Below are 23,315 nucleotides of genomic sequence, written 5' to 3'. Positions count from 1 at the left end.
ATCTACGAGTCCGAGGACAACCAGGGCTACACATCTTCACATCTATTATTTTGTCATTCCTATGCTGCACTTTAAAATAAAAATGCATGAAAGTTACTACAAATAAATAAAAAGTAGAAAAAAGATAGACGTATACAAACAAAAAGCCAGTGTAAAAAGATGCTCAACTTGGGGGTCAGGGGGACAGACAGTCATCACGTAGAACAAATATGATAGACGTTTGCTAACAAGTATTGGGAGAGTGGGGGAGCAGACTGGGGTGTGCACGGTTCTGGGTGTAATGCCCTTTACTTACATGTATATGTGTGGTGTGCGTGTACGTATGCACGTTTGCACGTGTGAGTTCACATGGTGTGGGTGTGTTTGAGGCCCTAGATTGATGCTGGGACTCATCTTCCGTAACCTTACACCTTTACTCATGGAGTTAGGATCTTTCGAGCAAACCCAGAGCTCACCCATATGCTTAGTCTCACTAAGCAGCTAGCTCTGGGAATGCCAGGCTTCTCCAGCTGGAATTTAAGTGGTTTGTGAGTCCTCATGTTTGCACCACCGTGGAACGCACTTCATCTCTGAACTGCACTTTCCCATCTGGGAGACTGGCTGACAGCTGTCATCTCACAGCAGCATAAAGATTCATACACTCGGACCCGCCCCCCCGGCCCCCCACACCTCTACAGAACAACTTGCAGCATTCATTCAACTCTGCTGTTTCCTGAAAGACCCTAGGAGAAGAACCAATGCAGAGCACCTGTAGACTCTGCATTTCACTGGACGAGCTGTATTAGTGAGACAGATTTTATTTGTGGCAGTTGCTACACAATTACAATGTATTTACGAAAACCAATGCTTGAGTGTGTAATTTGTTTTTAGATTTACTTATATTATGTGTATGAGTCTTTGCATGTATTTATGTGTCTGGTACTCACAGTGTGGCGCTCACAGTGTGGGGACCCGGGAACTAGCATTTTGCATGCTCGTGAGCCTCACGGTGGGTCCTGGGAACCAAACCCCGGTCCTCAGGGAGAACAAGTGTGTCTCACCAGCCCCAGTGTTTGTTTTGTTTTTGTAGACACAGGGTTTCTCTGTGTAACCCTGGCTGTCCTGGAACTTGCTTTGTAGACCAGGCTGGCCTTGAACTCAAACAGATCTGCCTGTCTGTGCCTCCGGAGTGCTGGGATTAAGGGATCAGGTCACCATGTCTGGCCTCAGTGTATGGCCTTAAAGGAGGGTGTACATTGTGGATATTTTCACCACACACAAAAGGTATGTCTAAATTCACAGAGTAAACTAAGTAAAGCATAAGTCTTTTCCAACCATAGCTGTATGTAAATGGTAAATATTGATATTTATCGCCGGTGAAAAAAGGTGTGTGATAGCTTGTTTATGCCTGTTATCCCAGTATATGAACAGTTGAGGTAGGAAGATTGCTATGAGTTCAAGGCCAGCGTGTGTGTGTGTGTGCCTCTTACAACTAAAGTTTGAGAGTTGCAGAAAACACATAGGAAGAAACAAAATGTGTTCGTTACCATCCTCACAAAATAACGACATGAGATTTTAAGCCAGGGAGGCAGGGGGTAAGTGTTGCTTTTAAGAAAACAACTCCCATAATGGCAACTCATCCAAAGACAAAGCCAAGCCAGGAGTGGTGGCACCTGTGCAGTCGCTTCTAAGTTAGGAAGATGTGTGCTCGAGACCAGCCTGGGCTACCCAAAACCTGGGTCAAGAAACAAAACAAGCAAAAGCTGTTGTTGAGGTGAAGCTAAGACGCCAGGAGCCAGCAACCCGGAACGTCCTGGGGACTCCGGCTTTGACGACAGGTGGCGTAAACCTGCGCAAAAACGAGGTGAGGAGGCGTCTCCCCGCTGGCCAGCTTCCCACGGGGAGGCTGGTGTGCGCCTGCGCCGAGTTCCGGCAAGCGCAGCTGCGTCTCGCTCTGCACATTGGTCCCGTGGAGTTGGAGGAAGCGGGACGCGCGTGGCGAGCGACCCGGAGGGACAGCACTTTGGGAACGCGGGGCGGCTGAGTGTAAGTTCCTCCCCGCGGCAGGGAAGGCCTCCGAGGCCCTAGTGTCTTGGTCCGGTAACTGCCCGCCCGCCGCTAGTCCGAGGAGAGGAGAGCCAGGCATTGTGATACCAAGCACCCGGTGGGGACACTGCCTGGAGTTCAGCCACATCTAAAGGCTCGAGTGGCCACATGTGGCTGTTTACTGGGCCTGGCCATCTGGAGGACACTGCTTAACTGCTTAATATTGAGTAAACCGCAAGGTTAAACTTGATGTTCGCTTCCTCCTGCAGCCAGATTTGGGAACTTCATAATAACCAATATTCTTTCGGTTGTCATTTGTGCACGCCGAGTAGGCCCTCGTGATTCGTTTCCCCAGGAATATAATAGCTGCGTCGAACGATGTATACATTTTGTTTCTGTTAAATGGTTCGCTCCAGTAAGAGCATTGTTTTCTCGGCCCTTGCAGACCGGGCAAACGCTTGCGTCAATCTTAATCACTTCTCCAGCGCTAAGTTTGCATTTCCTTTATGTTCAATAGTATTGCATCCGTGTATTTAGTGACCAGCCCTTTTCTTCTTCTGGGAACTGCTTGTCAAGTGTTCTTGCCTCTTTTTTTTTCATAAGAACCCCAAATAAAACTTCTGTATGTGGTACAGGACTTAATGTCTCCTTTTATCAGTTATGACTTTGCTTTCCCTGTGATATTTTGGCCATGTAGAAGTTTTAATTTCTGTGTGAATTTGTTAATACACTGTTATGAATTCTTAGTTTTATGTTTCAAAGGCCTTTACAAGTTTATAAAAAACCATTCCTAGACTTTTTATGGTTTCACATTTTTTAATTATAACATATTAGAGAAACAGACTGAGAAAGACCGAACTTAGGCTGGCTTCAAACCCAAGGTATTCTTACCTCAGCCTCCTGAATTTTGGGATTATAGGAGTATGTTTCCACCCAGGACTATATGGAACCTTAAAAAAAAATTGCATTTAGTGTCTGTGTGTGTATGTCTATGTGCCCATATGTGTGTGCTTGTGTCTGTGTGTTTGTGTGTGTGTGTGTGTGTGTGTGTGTGTGTGTGTGTGTGTGTGTGTATAGACACATGTACCACAGGTGTTTGGGTAGAGGATGGAGGGCCTCTTGCAGGGGTCAGTTCTCTCTTTCCACAGTGTTGATTTGAAATTAGGTTCTGAGGTTTAGTGGCAAGCTCTTTAACCAGCTGAACCATTTTGTCAGTTTCTCTGGAACATGTTTGCTAAGAATGCAAGAAAGATCCAACTGTTTTTGAAGCCCTAGCAATTGCCCTGACATTTGTGTACAAGTGGCTTTCCTTCCTTCTTGTTCTTTCTTTCCTCTCTTTTCTTTTGAGACAGGGTCTTGTCCTGAAGCCCAGGCTAGCCTCAAATTCATAATCCTCCTGCCTCTCCTTCTTAAGTGCTAGACATGTGTCACTACATTCATCAACTTCATCCTGGATTTAAAATACCTCTCTTCCCCCCCCCCAGATTGGGTTTCTCTGTGTGGGCTTAGCTGTTCTAGAACTCACTCTGTAGACCAGGCTGGCCTCGAACTCACAGAGATCCACTTGACTTAGCCTCCCGAGTGCTGGGATTAAAGGCATGCACCACCACCACCCAGCTAAAATACCACTCATTTCTGCATTCATTTCTGAGATTTTACTGAGAGATACTGTTCAGTTGGTAGAGTGCTTGCCTAGCAGGCATGCAGCCCAGAGTTCTCTGTGTGTGTGTGTGTGTGTGATGTATGCATTTATATGTATACCTACACACGCACACACACAAACATACATATATACATATATGCACAAATGGTAGTTTGGAAAAATTGCCTCACTAGGCAGCCAAAGCTAGCCTAGAACCTACTATGTAACTAATGTTGGTGTGTTATTCCCAGTCCTCCTGACTCAGCTTCCTAGGTGCAAAGACTAGAAGCAGGGTCACCACACCCAGCTGGTTATTATATTTTGATAAGTAGTAACGAGGGTATCTCTATTAATTGTTCAGCATTTGCTCCATCACGTTCATTTTTATCTTTCCAGATAACCTTGAACTTCAGTACTATTTAACCAGGTTCCAAAGATAAATGATTCTAATGCTTTCACTGGGAACATATCAGACATTTTAAAACCCTAATCAGCATGCCCACCATCCCTGTAAGAATCAAAGACAAAACACAAAAAAGATACAGGTTGTTGTTGCTGTCTTTTCCCTGAAACCTTAAGGCTATGAGAAAAAAAAAAAAAGGTCATTTGAGCCTTGCTCTTCTTCTTTTTGTGACTTTCCTTTGTTTTTGTTTGCTTGTTTTGTGTTTTGTTTTGAGATGGTCTTACTTTGTAGACTGGCTGGTCTGTCACTTGGTTTTTAGTCCAAGCTGCTCTCAACTTTTTTTAAGATTTTATTTATTTATTATGTATACAGTCTTCTGCCTGCATGCCAGCAGAGGGCATCAGATCTCATTCAAGTGGTTGTGAGCCACCACATGGTTACCAGGAATTGAACTCAGGACCTCTGGAAGAACAAATGAGTGCTCTTAACCTCTGAGCCATCTCTCCAGCCCTGCTCTCAAGTTTTAGCAGTCCTCTTAGAAACAGGAACCCCAGGCTTCTGAGTGGTGACATTATAAGTGGGCACCATACCTGGCTCGTGTTTTCCGTCCTTCTACAGTAGCTGGCAGGCATTGTAAGGGTTTCTTAGTGTGCATGGGCATTAGGTTGATTGGCTTTTTATTCGGTGTTTGTCATCTTTATGCCAAGGCTCAAGCCTAGGACGCAGGACAGAAGAACTTCTGTCCCATCAGGTACCGTGCTGCCTCCCTAGGCCAGAGTATCCCTTGACTGAGTTGCTTTCCTCACAGTGAGTAAGAAGCAGCCCAGAGAGAAGGTGTTTATTTTGGTCGATGGTTTCAGGGGCACACAGTCCATCATGGTGAGAAAGACATGTGGCTGGACTCCGCCCTTGGCGGCAGAAGTGTCATGTGGCTTCTGTCGTGTCTGGAGGCAGAGAGCCTGAACAGAAAGCAGAGAAGGGGAGCAGGGGTCAGTGCTGGGCTGGCAGTGATGAAATCTCAAAGCCTGTCATTCAGCAGTCCCCCTCCTCCAACTAGGCCCAGCCTCCTACAGGTTCTACTCAGTGTCCTAAAACAGCACCCGCACTGGGTGAGAAAGTATTCATTCAGGCGCTTGAGCCCGTGAGAGGGAGGTGTTTAAATCATACTTAGGTGATGTGATGTGCCTGTGTGTCTGTATGTGGGTAAGGACTCATCAGGGCAGGTGCCTGTGGAGGCCAGAAGGGGACATCCGGTCCCCTGGGGGTGGAGTCACAAGTTTGTAAGCTGTTCCACATGGGTTCTGGGATCTGAGCTCTGGTCCTCAGAACAGAGTGTGCCTTCAACCATGGCAGCCCCTCCCCTTTTGTTTTTGACACTCCTGTGTGTCCCTGTTGTAGCCAGAACAAAGGGACCCACTGAATTATGTTTAGCCAGTGTTGTCTGATGCCTTCCATACAATATTTATTTAATAATTACAACAACCCTATACTGATAGGAGCAGTTCAAGGATGGAGAGTCGGGTGGCTTTCCTAAAGCTACCGTATGCCAGGGTGTGGACATGGGCAGCTGAATCCAGAGTCAGTCTTTAGCCACCACACTGTTGTTTTAGCTAAGCCTGTGAAAGGTCATGTTCCCAGAAGTGCTCAGGTAAAACTCAGAGGAAGATGGGCAATTTTTTTTGAACTGCTATGAGGAAGGTAACTCAGTGTCTAGTGTTAGCATTGTTCTTAAGTCACCTGCCACTTCCAAAGGTAATTCCCACTTGGGTTGCTGGGGAAGACCAGGGCAGAAGCGGAAAGCCTTGTAAGACTCTCTTCCACTACACAGTTTGTGGTTTGGTATATTTTTTCTTTTTCTTTATACCAAGAATCAAAACTATGTATTTCTTTTTAAACTATGGTAAGAAAATTGTTAGGGCCTGGAGAGGTAGTAATATTTCCATTCGTATGTCTTACAAACTGATGTTCTCTTTAAATTGTGGTTCATAAACATTGGGTACATTTATTAAGCAAGGTAGTGAGCAGACAGCCTGGAGATTTTCTGTCGGAAGAAGAAAAGTCTGAGGATATGTGGGAAGCCAAAGAGGAAGTGGATTAGTCATACCCGAAGCTTAACAAGGCTCAAATGATTACTGAATTGGATTAAGGGAAATGATCTCTATGAAAAGTTCTAGTGAGAAAAAAATTACTTCTCTGTCACCATTCCCACAAGTTTAAACTATTGTCAGCATTTAGGCGAATCAAGTGTAGCTCGATGAGAAAGAACTTGCCTCGTTAGGCCTCAGATGGGATTCCCAGCATCCCATCCCCCAGAAAAGGTGCTGGGAAGGTTGGTGACCTGGCACTACCTTTCCAGCTCAAAGTGCATTTCATAGATGGCTGTTCAAGGAAATGTTTCCCTAAATTACTATTTCTGGATTTTATCTGTGGTGATGATCATAACTCTATCCCACCTGTAAAACCTAGTATGTCAAGAAGTTAACATAGCCTGATTACGATACAGGAAAACATCACATAGATGCCCATTTCATTTCCATTTTAACTCCTGACAGCTATTAGCCACAAAATGGTTTTTAGTGCTGTACCTCAGTTTCAATTACATCTTTTCTCGTCCCCCCACCCCCCACACCTTTTTTTTTTTTCTGTTTTTCCAGACAGGGTTTCTCTTTGTAGCCTTGGCTGTTCTGGAACTCACTCTGTACACCAGGCTGGCCTCAAACGCTGCCTCCCACGTGCTGGGATTAAAGGTGTGTACTGCCACCACCTGGCTTCTCTCTCTCTTAAGATGTATTTCCATTTTTTAAGATTTATAAGTATGTGAATGTTTCACCTGCGTGTAGCCTGTGAATCACATGTATGTCTGGTATCTTCAGATGCCCAAAGAGGAGCTGGCCTGGAACTGGAGTTACAGACAGCTGTGAGCAGCTTTGTGCGAACTGGGAGCTGAACCCAGACTCTCTGCTAGAGCAGCCAGAGCTCTTATTCACTTAGCCTTCTCTCCAGCCCCTCAACTGCGTCTTGTAAGAGCTTTCACGTATTTGTTTATTGCCCATTCATCTTTTTTTTAAGATTTATTTATTATGTATACAGTGGTCTGCCTGCCTGCAGGCCTGCAGGCCAGAAGAGGGCGCCAGATCTCATTGTAGGTGGTTGTGAGCCGCCCTGTGGTTGCTGTGAATTGAACTCAGAACCTGTGGAAGAGCAGTCAGTGCTCTTAACCTCTGAGTCATCTCTCCAGCCCCCATTCATGTTCTTAATTCTTGTGATTAGATCAGAGCCAACAGAAAAGGATGCAAGTGGGTTCAAAGGTGTGTTAGTCAGCTATTCAGTTACAAGTTGGCAATGGAACAAATGGTCTATTTGTCCTTTACTTACAGTCCCTGTGGATAAGGAATCATCACTCACACCTTGACCTAAATAAAGTAATATCAGCCTGACTTGATCTTGAGTTGGAAAGTTTTTGTTTAAGTTTTTTTTATTTGTTTTTTGTTTTTTTTGTTTTTCGAGACAGGGTTTCTCTGTAGCTTTGGAACTTGTCCTAGAGTTCGCTCTGTAAACCAGGCTGAAATGAACTCACGGAGATCCACCTGCGTCTGCCTCCCGAGTGCTGGGATTAAAGGAGTGCACCACCAACCCGACCTTTTGTTTAAGTTTTAAAAGTTGTTGTTGTGTTGAACAATGTGTCTTTATTTAGCCAGGTTGACCTAGAACTTGCTATGTAGTCTAGACTGGTCTCTATCTTAGGGTCCTCATGCCCCAGCTTTCTGAGTGCTGGGATTTCCTACAGGTCTAGACCACCAAGTCTGCTTTGGTTTTGTGTTTTTGCTGTGGTGGGGATTGAACCCGAAGCTTTGTATGTGTTCTACATTCTACATCTGTAGCCGGGGAGTTTTTGCCTTAAGCACTTGGAGACAGAAATATAGTACAACAGGGTTTCCAGGGAATGTTGTTGAAAGAAGGAAAGGGAAGAAATGGGAGGGAGGATGATAACAGGCTGGGATATAGTATCAGCTGTCACCTCTGTTGGCCCCCCTGGGAGCCCTTCAGAGTGTCCTTTTTACATCTTTCCACCAAAGCCAGGAGTGGTGTCATACCAGTGCCGAGGCCAGAGGATTAGTACTTGGAGGCAAGCCGGGGCTACACAGTGAGACTCTGTCACATAAACGGAATGAGTTAGGGCGGTCCAGGCCTCAGGAGACAGAGGCAGGTGTGAGTTTAAAGCCACCTGGTCTACTCAGGGAGTTCTAGGCCTGTCAGGGCTACATAGTTGCAATTAAAGCAGTTTTTGCTTGTTTTAAACAGTGCTGGAGTTTGCATCCAGGACCTTGAGTATGTTGAAAAGCAAAGCAAAAGCTCTGCTACAGAGCTACAGCCCAGTTCCTCTTTGCAGTTTGCCTTGTGCGAGCATCCCTTATGCTGCTCGCCCCTCTCTGGCACTTATCAACTCCAGTATTGAAAATATCAGCTGATCATGGGCGTTTGCTGCAATAACTGATAGTTTTAGCTCCTAAGACTTCCACTTTGATTGTTGTACACCTCACACTCAAAATGTTTCCACCTGCTGGTTTCATTTCTCCGGGATTTGAAATGCTTTGTTGGCCAAGAAAGCATGTTACAGGGTGTATTGAGAGAGGTAACATCGAAATTGTGTCTTTTCCAAGTCTCTTTTAGTGTGTATTTATTAAAGAACCTATGCAGTAGCCTGGTGTGTGATGGGGCCTGTCCTTCTGTGTATATGTTTCTCTTATTGGTTGATGAATAAAACACCGTTTGGCCAATAGAGGTAGGAAGATGGGCGGGATTAGGAGATGAGAATTCTGGGAAAGGTTGGCAGAGAGGCACCAGGAAGGGACACCATGTAGCCAAGGAAGGAGTAGCAGGTTTGGACCCTTCTCTGGGAAGATAAGACCATGTGGAAATACATAGGAAATACATAGATTTATAGAAATGGGTTAATAATTAAGACAGAGCTAGCCAATAAGAAGTCCTAGAAATCGGCCAACAGTTTAATAATTAATATAGTGTCTCTGCTCATTTGGGGCTGAAGGGTGACAGGACCTGGCGGGCAAGAAGCTCCAGCAACAGGCGTGGTAGCTTATGCCTCTAATTCCCGCACTTGGAAGGCAGAGGCAAGTGGATCTCTGTGAGTTCAAGGCCAACCTGGTCTTCAGAATGAGTTCCAGGACAGCCAGGGCTACACAGAGAAACTGTCTAAAAGGGAAAGACCCTGTGTAGTTAATTGAGGCAAGTAAATATGTGTCATCTTGAATTAAATTAATTGAAACCAGTAGCAGGTCTCTAAAGTAACAAAACATTTTTCTCCTTCCCTCAAAGCTTACCATGGCTTCCAGCCACACCGTGTTGATGCGACTGGTAGCCTCCGCGTATTCTATTGCCCAGAAGGCAGGAACCATAGTCAGGTGTGTCATTGCTGAAGGAGACCTGGGCATCGTGCAGAAGGTACTGCAAACCTTGTCTGTTTCTACAGTCGTGGTTTTTGTTCCTGTAATAGGTGAAAAATGTCATGTTCTAGACCAACTAATAATAAAATGATGGAGATTGCAAGAGCCTTAGATTCAATATCTGCTTTGAAATCATGCCAGACTGCATCTGAAATCTTCATATGTATGACTGGGTCTTCTGCCTGAAGTTCAGAGCAGATCCTAGTCTATTCCATACAAAACCATGCAGCCTTAGAACATACATGTTTGAGAAGATCTGATGTTTAAATACATACTTCTTATTCAAAGCTATAAAAGTCACGTGTGGTGCCAGACAGCCATTCTCCCAGCACTTGGCAGATGAAGACAAGAGGTTATGAAGTTCAAGGCCAGCCTGAATTATGTGTGACTTTGCCTCAACCCCATCTCCATCCTCACCCCCCCAAAAAAACAAAACCCAGAAATCCTTTCTAATGCATTAGTGAATCGTCTTCTGAACCTCTTTACAAGGATGAGTGAGGGAATTCTAGAGGAAGCTATTCACATACTGATATTGGAGTGTTTAGCTTCACTTTGAAACAGTGTAAATTGATTTCTTTTTGTTTGTTTGTTTAATTTTGATTTTAAGACAGAGTTTTGTTGTGCTGCCCCAGCTGGCCTGGAACTCACTGTGTAGACCAGGTTGGCACAGGACTTACAGGGGCTGGGCATTGGTGGTGCACACCTTTAATCCCAGCACTTGGGAGACCGAGGCAGGCAGATCTCTGTGAGAGTTCAAGGCCAGCCTGCTCTACAGAGTGAGTTCCAGGACAGATTCCAGAGTCACATAGAGAAACCCTGTCTTGAAAAAGACAAAACAAAACAAAACAAACAGGACTTATGAGGGCTAGCCTGGAACTCACTGTATAGACTAGGCTTGTACGGGACTTCTGGTAAACCTGCTGTTTCTGCTTTTCAAGTATGAGATTACAAAAAGTATGTACACTGATAGTTTCTTGTCTCTTAGTCTATGAGGAAGGTTGGTAACTAGAATCTTATAAAAGAATTTCTCAACTAGAGAATAAGATATTCCAAATAATTTAGAAGTACCTTTGCAAACTTGAACTATTATGGAGCTAGGAATGTAGAGTGCTTGCTTGGCATGTGCAAGATATGGGTTTGAGCTCCATCCACCCATATACACACATAACCTAAACTATTTTTTTGCTTATTGGTATACAGTTTCACACTGTAGTGTAAACTCATCCCAAATTCATGACAATCCTCCTGCCTCAGTCTCCTGAGTATTGAGATTACAGTCATGTGATAACACGCAACTTCATTTCCCAGTCTTTTTTTTCTTTCAAGACAGGGTTTCTCTGTGTAGTCCTGGCCTTCCTGGAACTAGCTGTGTACACCTGGCTGGTCTCAAACTCACAGAGACCTGCCTGCCTCTACTTTCTGATTCCTGAGTGCTGGGATTAAAGACAGGTGCCACCGCTGTCTGGCTCACTTCCCAACCTTTTTTTTTGTTTTGTTTTGTTTTTTAGATTTATTATGAACAGTGTTGAGCCTGCATGTATGTCTGTAGGCCAGAAGAGGGCACCAAATCCCATAATAGATGGTTGTGAACCACCATGTTGTTGCTGGGAATTGAACTCAGGACCTCTAGAAGAGCAGCCAGTGCTCTTAATCTTAACCACTGAGCCATCTCTCCAGCCCTCATTTCCCAGTCTTTGTTTGTGTGTTTGTTTGTTTTTTTTGAGACAGGGTTTCTCTGTGGCTTTGGAGGCTGTCCTGGAACTCGCTCTGTCCTGGAGACTGGTCTCAAACTCACAGAGATCCGCCTGCCTCTGCCTTCCATGTACTGGGATTCAAGGCGTGCGCCACCACCACCCGGCTCATCTCCAGTCTTAATAGCTGTTAATTCTCTTAGAAACAGCGGGGCGTACAACTAGTGGTTTCATTTGGGGCTAAGCTCTGAATCTAAAATCTGAAAATGTAGTGTAAATTAATGGCTGCTGTGCACTTGGGAGTCAGAAGACCACTTATCCTTAACTGTATTTCTATTGAGACTTGCATTCTTTGTTACAGACCTCAGCCACAGACCTGCAGACCAAAGCAGACCGCTTGGTGCAGATGAGCATCTGCTCTTCCCTGGCACGGAAGTTCCCTAAGCTGACCATAATAGGGGAGGAGGTAAGAGCTCCCATGTCAAGTAGATTCATAGCTGGCATGCCACTGTCACATGTCATGGTTACAGTCTTAGCACTGGAGCTAGTGTCTGAACACCAAAGTGCTCATGTCTCTTAGAGGAAACAATCGGATTTTATATTTTTTTGGTCCAGCACTTTGCAGAAAGTGTTGGTCCATTCTCGAAGTTTCCTGGTGGAATTGTTAGGGTCTGCCATGTACAGCATCATATTCTCTGCAAGTAGGAGGAGTGTTCCAACTTCCTCCCTTCCTGGTCCTGTTGCTCTCTCTCCTTGTTCTTGTCCTGCTGCTCTAAGAGTAAAGCACCGTGCTGATGGCCCTGACTTGTTTCTGGTTTTAGTCTGGAGTTTGTTTGACAGGGTCTCCTGTGGAGCCCACGCCAGCCTTGAATTCCCCGCTTTGGCCAGCCAAGTGCTGGAATCTCAGGTTTCCTGGGCTCCATTAGAGTGGTTTTTTCTTCTTTTTTATTGTCACTCACATTGCTCCTGTTCTGGTGCTCAGAGTTATACCCAGTCTGGTGCATGCTGGGTAACAATTGCACCACTGAGCTGCATCCCAAGCCCTAGTGCGTGTGACTAGACACCCAGGTTCATAATCCACTGTCTTAGTATCCCAGCCTTCCAAAAGAAACTGGGGAACACATGTGTAAAGGAAAACGGGTTTGTTTACAATTTTAGATGGAGAAGAGGAAAGGGTTTGGGGATCCTCCTAGATGTTCCTGAATCATAGTTTAATGAGGCTAGGGTCCAGCTGTGAGGTTAGGCCATCAGAACTGTGAGACTCTGTGGAGGAGGCCCCTTCCTGGTGTCCACATTTCAAGCCCAGGGTGGAAGCTCCTGGGGAAGTCCTAGTTCCTCACTTCCACTCCTGCAGCTCCTGAGCGTGTTTCACTGGGTCTGCCGTGAAAGCTCTGGGCCTACGAGGCGAACGGAAGTGGCTGGGGACCCAGTTGCTGCGTTTGTTGGGAACACGATGCATTGTGGGAACAGAGGGCTTCAGCGGTGTCACTGTGTCTCTGCTGCAGGACCTGCCGCCCGGGGAGGTGGATCAAGAGCTGATTGAAGACGGGCAGTGGGAGGAAATCCTGAAGCAGCCATGTCCGTCACAGTACAGCGCTATCAAAGAGGAAGACGTAAGGCCCACCTCCATGCTTGGTACTCTGTCCGTCTGTGTCTCTTGCCATCGTGAAGGAAGCACAGTTTGTCTGTCAGAGGGAAAATGTGTGGTTACAGAGTAGTGGCAGTCAAGTTCCCGGTCCTCCAGAGCCAACAGGAGGAGGACCACCCCGACGTGTGGCCGACCCCAGCTCATGGTCCTCTCCTGAAGGTCTCCCCTGCCTCCTGGAACCACCATTAAAACCATGTTTAGTGAGAGTCTTAGCCGCTCAGTGGATTTGGTAACAAAGCATTATGTGGGCAATGGGGCTGCTCGTTCTAGAAAACCATACAAGTCTTCTTTTCTGGGCTAGAGAGATGGGTTGACAGACACCAGCACCGGCTGCTCTTGGTGAGGATCCAGGTTCAGTTCCCAGCAACCACACGGGGCGGCTAGCAACTGCCTGTAACTCCAGCTCCTGGGGATCCTAGTTCTAAATTATTTAACATTGCACTTACAGAATGATTACTACAAGGAGAAATTCTGTTCTGTGGGAAGAGCAATAAAAAGATAATGAGACATGACATCAGGGTGTCTCAGAAATTCATACTCAGTTTACTCAGTGTGTATTAGAGGATATTCTAAATTTCTCCTTTAGTCTAGTGCCCATCTTATGAGACATTCTGTTTTCTTCAGGTATTGTGCCGTGTCCTTAAGATAACCAAAAGATAATAAAAAAATTTTAGGCTTTTTTTGAGACAGGGTTTCTCTGTGTAGCTTTGGATCCTGTCCTGAAACTCACTCTGTAGACCAGACTGGTCTGGAGCTCACAGAGATCCACCAGCCTCCCGAGTGCTGGGATTAAAGGCATTCGCCACCACCACCCAGCTTATTTTGGTTCTTTAAGACAGGGTTATTTATGTTTTAAATCAGCATGTACAGACATGGCCTTTAATCCCAGTGTTTGAGAGGCAGAGGCAGGGAGATCTGTGAGTTTGAGACCATCATGGTTTACGTAGTGAGTTCCATGACAGCCAGGCATATGTAGAGAGACCCTGTCTCAAAACACTGAAGAAGGAAAAAAAAATCTTCACATACATATAAATTGAGTAACAACCTTAGATTGTTCAAAAGTCTCAGTGCCATGTGGAAAGTTTTCCCAGTATCTCCATCTAGAGCTACATGAGTTCATGACAGTGTGCTTAGTGTTCAAGTGACGGCCAACATTTATCAACTGTATTGTAAAACATCAAGGGCTCTTAAGCCAGCCTTTTGTTTACTGTAAGTGGACTTACTCCATGATTATGAAGCTTTGGGTTCTTTTATAATCACAAAGCTGATGATGCTGACTTAAGCCTTCTATAATAATATGTTCAAACATATTAAAAGGACGTGCTTTTTTTTTTTTGGTTTTACGAGACAGGGTTTCTCTGTATTGCTTTGGAGGCTGTCGGTCCAGCCCGTCCTCGAACTCACAGAGATCCGCCTGCCTCTGCCTCCCGAGTGCTGGGATTAAAGGCGTGCGCCACCACCGCCCGACGATAAAAGGGGGTACTTTTAATCTGTTAATTCGCTCTGAATTTTACATACATAATAAGGATATTTCCTCTCTTTTCTTTTTCTGTTTTTACCTTGCAGCTTGTGGTTTGGGTTGACCCCTTAGATGGCACCAAGGAATACACTGAAGGTCAGTATCTCTTGGCCACATGAACAGCGCTGAGGCAGGGCTGTGACCCATGAATGTGCTGTTCCTGGATCAGATGAAGAGTTGCTATGTTCTGTCTGTTGTCATACATGAGTGCCAACTAGAAGAGTTCATCTTCAAATGCACGCCCCCCGTACTCTACCAGCTCCAGTTCTGAGATCCCCACATGGGAGACGCCATCATTGTAAACCTTCTTATCCCAGGGACCGTGAGGAAACTGTTTTCTTGGGCTGGAAAAATGCTGAGGGCAGCTATGCTGCCCAGCTCCACCGTGGCTGGTCCCTCACCCCAGTCACAGGGCTCCCCTCTCTCTCCTCAGTCACACGGCTCCCCTCACTCTCCTCAGTCACACGGCTCCCCTCTCTCTCCTCAGTCACACGGCTCCCCTCACTCTCCTCAGTCACACGGCTCCCCTCACTCTCCTCACCTCAGTCACTCGGCTCCCCTCACTCTCCTCAGTCACTCGGCTCCCCTCACTCTCCTCAGTCACACGGCTCCCCTCACTCTCCTCACCTCAGTCACTCGGCTCCCCTCACTCTCCTCAGTCACACAGCTCCCCTCTCTCTCCTCAGTCACGCGGCTCCCCTCACTCTCCTCAGTCACACAGCTCCTCTCACTCTCCCCTGAGGGGGCTGCTGTGTGACTGGGATGAGGGGAGCGTGAGGGGACTGCTGTGGGTGAACCATTGAAAAATCCCTACCTTTACTGTAAGAATAACTAGCGGTGGTGCTGCACGCCTTTAATCCTCGCATTCAGGAGGCAGGCGTTCAGGCCAGCCTAGTCTAGAGAATGAGTTCTGGGACAACCAGGGCTACATAGAGAAACCCTATCTGGAAAAACCAAAAATTAAAATACTGATGATAATAATGAGGCTAGCAGCTGTTTGTTTGATATACTAAACCATGAGAGAGTGACATACTTAATTCCTTCCTTCGTAGGTCTTCTTGACAACGTGACCGTTCTTATTGGGATTGCTTATGAAGGAAAGGCCATTGCAGGCATCATCAACCAGCCATATTACAACTACCAGGTACTGCTCCCGGTGGCGCCTAAGTGTCAGGTGCATAACGGTAGTGGTCAGATGAGTCCAGATGCCATCCCGTCCACCTGTCACTCATTCGCTCCTTTGCACAGGCAGCCACTTGGGGTGGGGCTTCTCAAGGCACAGCCTCCCAGGCAGCTGGTCACTGATTGCACTAGGCCTTCCCCAGGGGGTTGAGGCCGGGAATGAGATGTGGGTGAATAGGTCATGCGCACTATACTTTCTATACATTTGTGGTTCAGTTGCAATAGTTTGGAAATGACCCTCTTGACTCTCAATTAGCGCGCTCATCAGGACACCTGGTTTACAGGTAGTTCTTGAAGCACACTGAAGAAATGAACCTTGCCAACCAAGAACAGACGCTAGCCATGTTGTTTCCCCAGTAATGCTGCGCAGTGCCTGGATCACTGTCAGTCCAAGTAGCCAGTCACTGATGCTCGCAGCCCCTTCCTCTACTTTGTTTCTTCCAACCTGCTTTGATTTCCTGCTGTGCTGCGGAGTACTGTCTCCTTTAGAAACAAGGGACCGATATAATTTCAGGGCAAAATAGATCACTGAATTTTATTGAAATACAGTGTTTAAAGTTTCATATTAATGTGGACTTGACAAACTTTGTAAAACAAGCTAACCAGAATGGGGGCATCTCTCCTGAATGTCTGTCTTGAGAACAGATTTCATATGTAGGTGTAACGTGAGCCTGTTTCTTCCTGCTGCTTACGGCAGTAGAAGTCTGATTATTTCTTGTGGTTCCCTAGAGTGGCTCCACACTGCCAGTCGAGTCAGAGTGAAATGCTCGGATATTAATCCTGACAGGGTGGCTTTGCTGTCTGGACTGTAGTACATTTGGGCCCGGGTTAGTGACTTTAACACTATTCTTTAAAAGAAGGGTATTTACTTCATAGAAGAAAGGGCATGCATGGCCCCTTTTATGATAAAAAATAGAGATGTAAGTGCTTAGGGATTGTGAATGATTGTATCCCTCGTTTCTGAGACTAGAAAGCTTGTATTCATTTTCCACAGAACAACGAAAAGGAGAAGTTGAGGGAGCAGAGGAATGAAGCGAAGGTGAGAAACAGCTAGGGCCTTGGTTCCAGCGCTAGGCAGGAAAGAGGCAGGCACCGTGGCAGCCGGTCCGTCCCGTGAGCCGGCTCTTTTCCTCCTGCCCGGCACCTCTCCTTTCGTCTCCCTGTGCTGTGTCCTCTCCGCCCTCTTTGCCTCTGAGTATGCCTTTAAAGTGTGTTGCTACAAGTAGAAGCGGAAAGGTTGGCTGCTGCCGGTGGTCAAGGCCGAAGACGCTTCAGAGCCTGAGTGTATCGGGCCCTCGCTGTGCTGCCATGCTCAAGGGATTCGCAGGTGTTACCTCTCTAACACTCACCACACACCTCACGGAAACAGTTATGTCCACATTAAAGAAAAGGATGCCAGCTGACCTGCTGATGCAGGCCTGTAATCCCAGATACTCAGGAAGCCGGGGCCAGAGCTTTGCAAGTTCTGGGGAGGCCTGGGCTACAGAATGAACTCAAGACCAGTCAGCAACAGACATACATATGTATGTACATACATACATATATACTAGGTCTTTTTGAGGCCAACCTGGTTTAATACAGTTCCAGGGCAGCCATGGCTGCATAGTAAGATGATGTCTCCAAAAACAAAGAGAGCTCTGATCCCAGATGAGCTGATTTTGAAAGCAACTTCCTAGGCTGCTCGGTCTATCTATTAACTGATTCTAAACCTCAGTGTTAAGGTTAGTAACATCTACTTTCTGGGGTTGCCCTGAGTATCAGGTGGGCTAATGCATGCATAAAGAAGGTCGCATAGGCCCGACGTACCCTTGTTGAGTGAATCTCATGCCTGTTCTTACACTACACCTCCCCGGCTGATGCGAAACTGTGTTGAGTGTGGACTTCCTGTATTAGAATCAATTTTGATTTTTCTAAAGTACGTTTATCTACATGAACTGTGTATTTAGCAATGTGGTTGTACCATCTCTGAGCCCCACAAAGGAAGACACGGTTCTGAGACTGCTGTCCTTTCTATCGGGGCGTCTGTCAATAAAGCCTTAGCCTTGTCTCCGCTGGCCATGCTTTCTGCCCATCAGCATGTTTGTTTGCTCTGTGTCTCTGGCAGCAAAATGCACCCTGACTATTGCTCCTATTGTACCTTGAATAATGAAAGTAGCACACTGCATGTGAGCACCACGTTATTACTCTGACAGTGATGAGCACACAGTTGCACTGCCTGGAACTTCAATACCTTAGAAAAATGGCTGTTTTCACTTTAACAGACAGATCAGAGTAGGAAGGTCACTCTCCTGAGGACAAAAGTGTCCTCTTTCTTTGAAACTGTTGGCCAAAGAAAGCAGCAATGAGGATAATCAAATTGTTATCAGACTAAATAAGTCTTTGTCTCTTTACTGCCCTTATAATTATAACATTGTGTGTTTTTACTTTTGTAACTGGAAAATATACCCGTTATTACAAACTTGGTAACTTCAGCTGAGTGAGGCTGACTGTTCCCTCTGTGGCTGGCATCTTTCTGCAGTGACGGTGAGATTTGTTGTCGTTCCCACAGGCGGGCCCTGACGCTGTGCTGGGCAGGACCATCTGGGGAGTTCTGGGTTTGGGTGCCTTTGGATTTCAGCTGAAAGAGGCACCTGCCGGGAAGCACATCGTCACAACCACCCGGTCCCATAGCAACAAGCTGGTCACAGACTGCGTGTCGGCCATGAACCCCGATGACGTGCTGCGAGTCGGGGGAGCAGGGAACAAGGTATGACTGCGACAGCATGTGAAATATACTGTCAGAGAACGAAATGCCTCCTCCAAAGTGGTCTCTGTCCAGTCCAGTCTTCACAGATACCGGTAAGACAGTTAAACGCCAATCATAGCCCAGTGTAGGCTGCATACTTGCAGCCCTGGCACTGGGGACATGGACACAGGAGAACCAGGAGTTCTAAGTTATCCTTGCCTATAAATCAAGTTTGAGGCCAGCCTGGGCTACAGGAGCCTCTGGCTCAAGGAAACCAAGTAATAGCAATCAATAATAATGGCTCATAATTGAGTAATGGGAGGAGCAAGGGTTCTGAAGTCTCTGAGAGTCCTTGCTAGGTTAGCCAGACAGCATACCCGCCAGACTTGTCCCTCATGGCGCTATTGACTATTTCTCTATTACTTGTCGATGACCACAGCTTTTTAGAAATTTAAAAACAGTACTTGTCCAATAGCGAATTATGTATTTCCTTTATAGTAAGAAAGAAAAACCATGTGAGTAAGAAAACTTAATCTACCTTGGACTATAGATTGTGGTTTTGGTTCTATTTTTTCTGTTTAGATTAGCATGTATTGGTCACCTGTTTTGTTTCTTTATAATGCTGGTGTCCTTTAATCTAAGCCTGACGGGCACTGATGAAATGTTCGGGGTGGGCATCAACAGCTCTCCTCCTTGGCAGCTCCGTCTTTACATGGTGGAGTAGTTAGTACTTTTCACCCTACAGATCATCCAGCTGATTGAAGGCAAGGCCTCTGCTTATGTGTTTGCAAGTCCTGGCTGTAAGAAGTGGGATACTTGTGCCCCGGAAGTTATCTTACATGCTGTGGGAGGTGAGTCCAGTTAATCCTGGAGAATTCAGGTTTTTATATTGTACTCGGACATTGTATTTCAGTAATATTCTTTTTTTTTTGTAATTTTGTGTGGGTGTTTTGTCTGCATGTATGTCTATGCACCACATGCCTGCCTGGTGCCCTCGGAGGCCAGAAGAGGGTGTTGGATCACCTAGAACTGGAGTTACAGACAGTTATAAGCCTCCTGTGTGGTTGCTGGGAATCAAACCCATGTCCTCTGGCAGGGCAGCCATGAAGAATGCTTGTAACTGCTGAGCCATCTCTCCAGCCCTCAGTTAACAGTCTTCACCTAGATTCCTAGAGTGCAGATGCTGGAGGGAAGCCTAGCAAGGGTATTTTCAACAAACTGGATTTTCTGTAGTTTATAGTCTTTACTGAGAATGGACTTCATCTTCATATAGTTAATCAAACTCTCATCTTCTTGTTGCTGCTGCTTCTCTGTTTCATTAAGACAAGGTCTCACTGTATCCTTGGCTGGCCTTGCACTCACTATGTGACCCAGGCTTAGAAACTCACAGCACTTCCTGCTTGGCCAGAGGACATGAATTCAGTTCCCAGCACCCACACCTGGTGGCTCACAATTACTTGTAACTCCAGCTTCAACCTGTCCCCTGTGACATTTGCTACCACACACACACTCACACACACACTCACACACACACTCTCACACACACTCACACACACTCACACACTCACACACAGCAGAGAGAGAGAGAGAGAGAGAGAGAGAGAGAGAGAGAGTTAGAGAAAGAGAGAGTTAGAGAAAGAGAGAGCGAGAGAGTTTTTTAAAGTCAAGACCTTGTCTTTAAAGATTAGAAAATGGATGACAGGGTTAGTTATAACTCCATGGTACACACAGGGCGTTGGTGGCGCACGCCTTTAATCCCAGCACTCGGGAGGCAGAGGCAGGCGGATCTCTGTGAGTTCAAGGCTGGGCTGGACCGACAGCCTCCAAAACAACACAGAGAAACCTTGTCTCGTAAAAACCAAAAAATAAAAAAATAAAAAATAATTAACTCCATGGTACAGCCCCAGGCTGGCATGTGTGAAGCTCTTCATGGTAGAGCACCAGGCTAGCATGTATGTGGCCCTAGTTTTAAATCATCTAGACACAAGCTAGAGTCATCTGAGAGAAGGGAGCCTCAATTGAGAAAATATCTCCATAAGATTGGGCTATAGGCAAACCTACAGGGCATTTTATTAATTGGAGATTGATGGGGAGGGCCCAGCCCATTGTGGGTGGTACCTGCCTGAGCAGGTGGTTCTGAGTGCTATAAAAAAGCAGGCTGAAGTTCGAGACCAGCCTGGTCTACCTAGCGAGTTCCAGGACAGCCTCCAAAGCCACAGAGAAACCCTGTCTCGAAAAACCAAAAAAAAAGCAGGCTGAGCCAGGCAGTGGTGACGCACGTCTTTAATCCCAGCAGTTGAGAGGCAGAGGCATGTGGATCTCAGTGAGTTCAAGGCCAGCCTGGTCTACAAAGAGAGTTCTTGGACAGCCAGTCCAGTTACACAGAGAAAGCCTATCTCGAAAAACCAAATAATTAATTAATAAATAAATAGAGTGGGCTGAGCAAGTGATAGAGAGAAGGCCAGTAAGCAGGGTCCCTCCTCCGTGGCCTGGGCATCAGCTGCTGCCTCAGTGATTTGTGATTCAGAGTAAGCCAAATTAACCCTTTCCTCCCCATGTTGCTCTTGGTCATGCTGTTTCATCATAGCAGTAGTAACCCTAAGACAGGCAGACAGGTAAACCCAAACATTTTGGGACGTACACCACATGGTAAGAGAAATCAATACCAAGAAATTCAGTGACGTGGCTAAAGAGAAGGCTCAGTGGTTATGGGCACTGGCTGTTCTTGCAGAGGACTCTGGTTCCAGATCCCAGTGTCCGCATGAGTGGCTCAGAACCATCTGTAATTCCACTTCCAGTGAACATGGTGCCCTTATCTGTCCTCCAGGGGCACTAGGCACTCACATGGTACATAATACACATGCAGACAAAACTCTAGACACATGAAATAGGGCTCCTAACCCTAAGTCCAATAAATAAATATTTTTAAAAATAAGAAGAAAGAACGAGCATAGGGCTGTAGTTCAGTGGTGGAGCTCACCTTTGGCATACAGGAGGCCTAGGTTCAGTCTCTAGTTCCAAATACAGGAGGAAGGCAGGAGGGTATTGGGATGGGAAAGACCCGTAATCCTAGAACTCCTAAGGTACAAGCAAAATCACTGCAAGTTCAGGGATACCTAGTAAGTTCCAAGCCAGCCAGGGCTACATAGTGAGATTTTGTTTAAAAAGGCTCATGGCAGGGAGTGGAATGGAGGGAAGGAAGGAGGGGAAACTGCCATTAGGATGTAATATACGAAAGTAATAATTTAAAACCAAATAAAAAAAAAAGGTCAAGCCTGGACATCATAGACTTTTTCTCAATAAAAACAAACAGGGCTTGGGATGCAGATCAGTGGCAGTGTTTGCCTAGTGTGCATGAAACTGTAGGTTTAATCCCTAGGACACACTTTCTGCGAAGTCAGTAAAGAGTAACTGGAGTGCCTTAGGACACAGCTCAGTAGTAAAACATGTGCTTAGTGTGAGCCCTGGGCTTCAGTCCTTCCCCATCCTGTCCTCCAGAGAAGAACCCTAGAAGTACCCTGACCCCACTCCACGTTAACCTGTGTGCTGTTGCTCTGCAGGGAAGTTGACAGACATCCACGGGAACACCCTCCAGTACAACAAGGAGGTGAAGCACATGAACTCCGCAGGAGTCCTGGCCGCACTGAGGAATTATGAGTACTACGCCAGCCGAGTTCCAGAGTCTGTGAAAAACGCACTGACTCCCTGAAGGGCTGTTTCACTCACTTACCTGGAGGACTCGGTTCTCACAGTAACACATCTTAGAACTGATTGAACAAATAGAGCTCATCATTGATCAGTGATTTGTATCAGTAGTTAGGGTTAGAAGAGGGATTAAAGAATCTCACTGTGTGTAGTCTAATACTCTCATGCCCTAGGCATATAATACATTTTAATTGTCATTTCTCCTGCCTAAAAATTATTGGCCAGGTGTGGTGGCACATGTGGTAGTCACAACTATTCCAGTGGTTGAGCTAGGAGGATCACTTGAGCCAAGGGCCTCAGGACCAGCTTCCACTACATAGCAAGCCTCTGCCAAAAATTGGAGAAGAAAAACAAAAGGAATTTAGTTTTACTCATTAGCTAACCAGACCATTTGTTTTGACATTTGGATAATTTTTAATTTCAGTGTCTTTTAAGTGGTCTTTTTTGTTTGTTTGTTGTTTTGTTATGGTTTACTTGTTTTTGCTTTTGTTTTTGAGACAGGGTTTCTTCTCTGTGTAGTCCTGGCTGTCCTGGAACTCCATCTGTAGACCAGACTAGTCTTAAACTCACAGAGATCCGCCTGCCTCTGCCTCCTGAGTGCTGGGATTAAAAGTGTGTGTCACCATTCCTGGCTCAAGCGTCATTGTTTTTAAGTGGAGAAATGAAAAAGGATTAGTTCCAAATGACTATCGAGGTCATTTGTACAATCAACATTCCTGCTTATAAACTGGATTTCTTCAGGACACAATCTTTTTTGTTGTTGTTGAGACAGGGTTTTTTTGTTTTTTTTTGTAGCCCTGGCTGTCCTGGAACTCGCTCTGTAGATCAGGCTGGACTCAAACTCACAGAGATGGGCCTGCCTTTGCCTCCAAGTGCTGGCATAAAGAATATGTACTACCACTGCCCAGACAGGACCCAGAATCTTAAGTTGCACCAGAATTTCACTTTTTTTTTCACAGTAATTTTTTAAATTTCTGACTCCACCTGAGAATGCATATAATGGGATTATTTATGTTGACAGATTTATGGGGGACATTTCTATAAAATAAATTATTTACTCCTAGATCTTCACACTATGTGTCAGTTTTCTTTTCTAAAGTATTTGAAACTTATAACTAGTATGGGGTTAATTTATTCTCTTGTTATCATTAAAAGGCATAATTGGAAAGCTGGGTAATTGCCTATATTCCTTCCACTGAGAGAATGTAACTTGCATGAGCTTAATTGTTACCTTGGCTAGACTGAGAAGCCCTATCCAGATCACGAAACAGGGTTTCCAGAAAAAAATGAACTAAGCTGGAAGAGCAGCTGGA

At 45.7% G+C, this 23,315-nt stretch overlaps 1 protein-coding gene across 3 annotated transcripts; it reads left to right on the top strand.

Annotated features, from left to right (window-relative positions):
- Positions 1-1,877: 1,877 nt before the first annotated feature.
- Positions 1,878-23,073, top strand: Bpnt1 (3'(2'), 5'-bisphosphate nucleotidase 1). 3 transcript variants are annotated; one of them, XM_040737875.1, is made up of 10 exons: positions 1,878-2,025; positions 9,405-9,530; positions 11,585-11,689; positions 12,729-12,836; positions 14,438-14,486; positions 15,443-15,534; positions 16,567-16,611; positions 18,121-18,318; positions 19,043-19,148; positions 21,858-23,073. In XM_040737875.1, the coding sequence occupies exons 2-10, from the start codon at positions 9,411-9,413 to the stop codon at positions 22,004-22,006; spliced, it is 972 nt and encodes a 323-aa protein (XP_040593809.1). In that variant the 5' UTR covers positions 1,878-2,025; positions 9,405-9,410; the 3' UTR covers positions 22,007-23,073. The 3 variants fall into 3 exon arrangements, with proteins under 3 accessions (XP_040593809.1, XP_040593811.1, XP_040593810.1); XM_040737876.1 differs by lacking the exon at positions 1,878-2,025 and adding an exon at positions 7,017-7,090; XM_040737877.1 differs by lacking the exon at positions 16,567-16,611 and having other exon boundaries at positions 1,879-2,025.
- Positions 23,074-23,315: the final 242 nt, after the last annotated feature.

Source organism: Mesocricetus auratus, unplaced genomic scaffold, assembly GCF_017639785.1.
Source record: "Mesocricetus auratus isolate SY011 unplaced genomic scaffold, BCM_Maur_2.0 Super-Scaffold_100676, whole genome shotgun sequence".
NCBI lineage: Eukaryota > Metazoa > Chordata > Mammalia > Rodentia > Cricetidae > Mesocricetus > Mesocricetus auratus.
The sequence above is the reverse complement of the archived record's forward strand: the minus strand, read 5'-3'. Positions and strand labels throughout refer to the sequence as shown.

Excerpts from the sequence above, each read along its gene's own strand:
- Bpnt1 (XM_040737875.1), top strand. The coding sequence starts at position 9,411 with ATGGCTTCCAGCCACACCGTGTTGATGCGACTGGTAGCCTCCGCGTAT. Across the intron at positions 14,487-15,442 it reads CACCAAGGAATACACTGAAG|GTCTTCTTGACAACGTGACC; the intron begins GTCAGTATCTCT and ends CTTCCTTCGTAG. Across the intron at positions 16,612-18,120 it reads AGCAGAGGAATGAAGCGAAG|GCGGGCCCTGACGCTGTGCT; the intron begins GTGAGAAACAGC and ends TCGTTCCCACAG.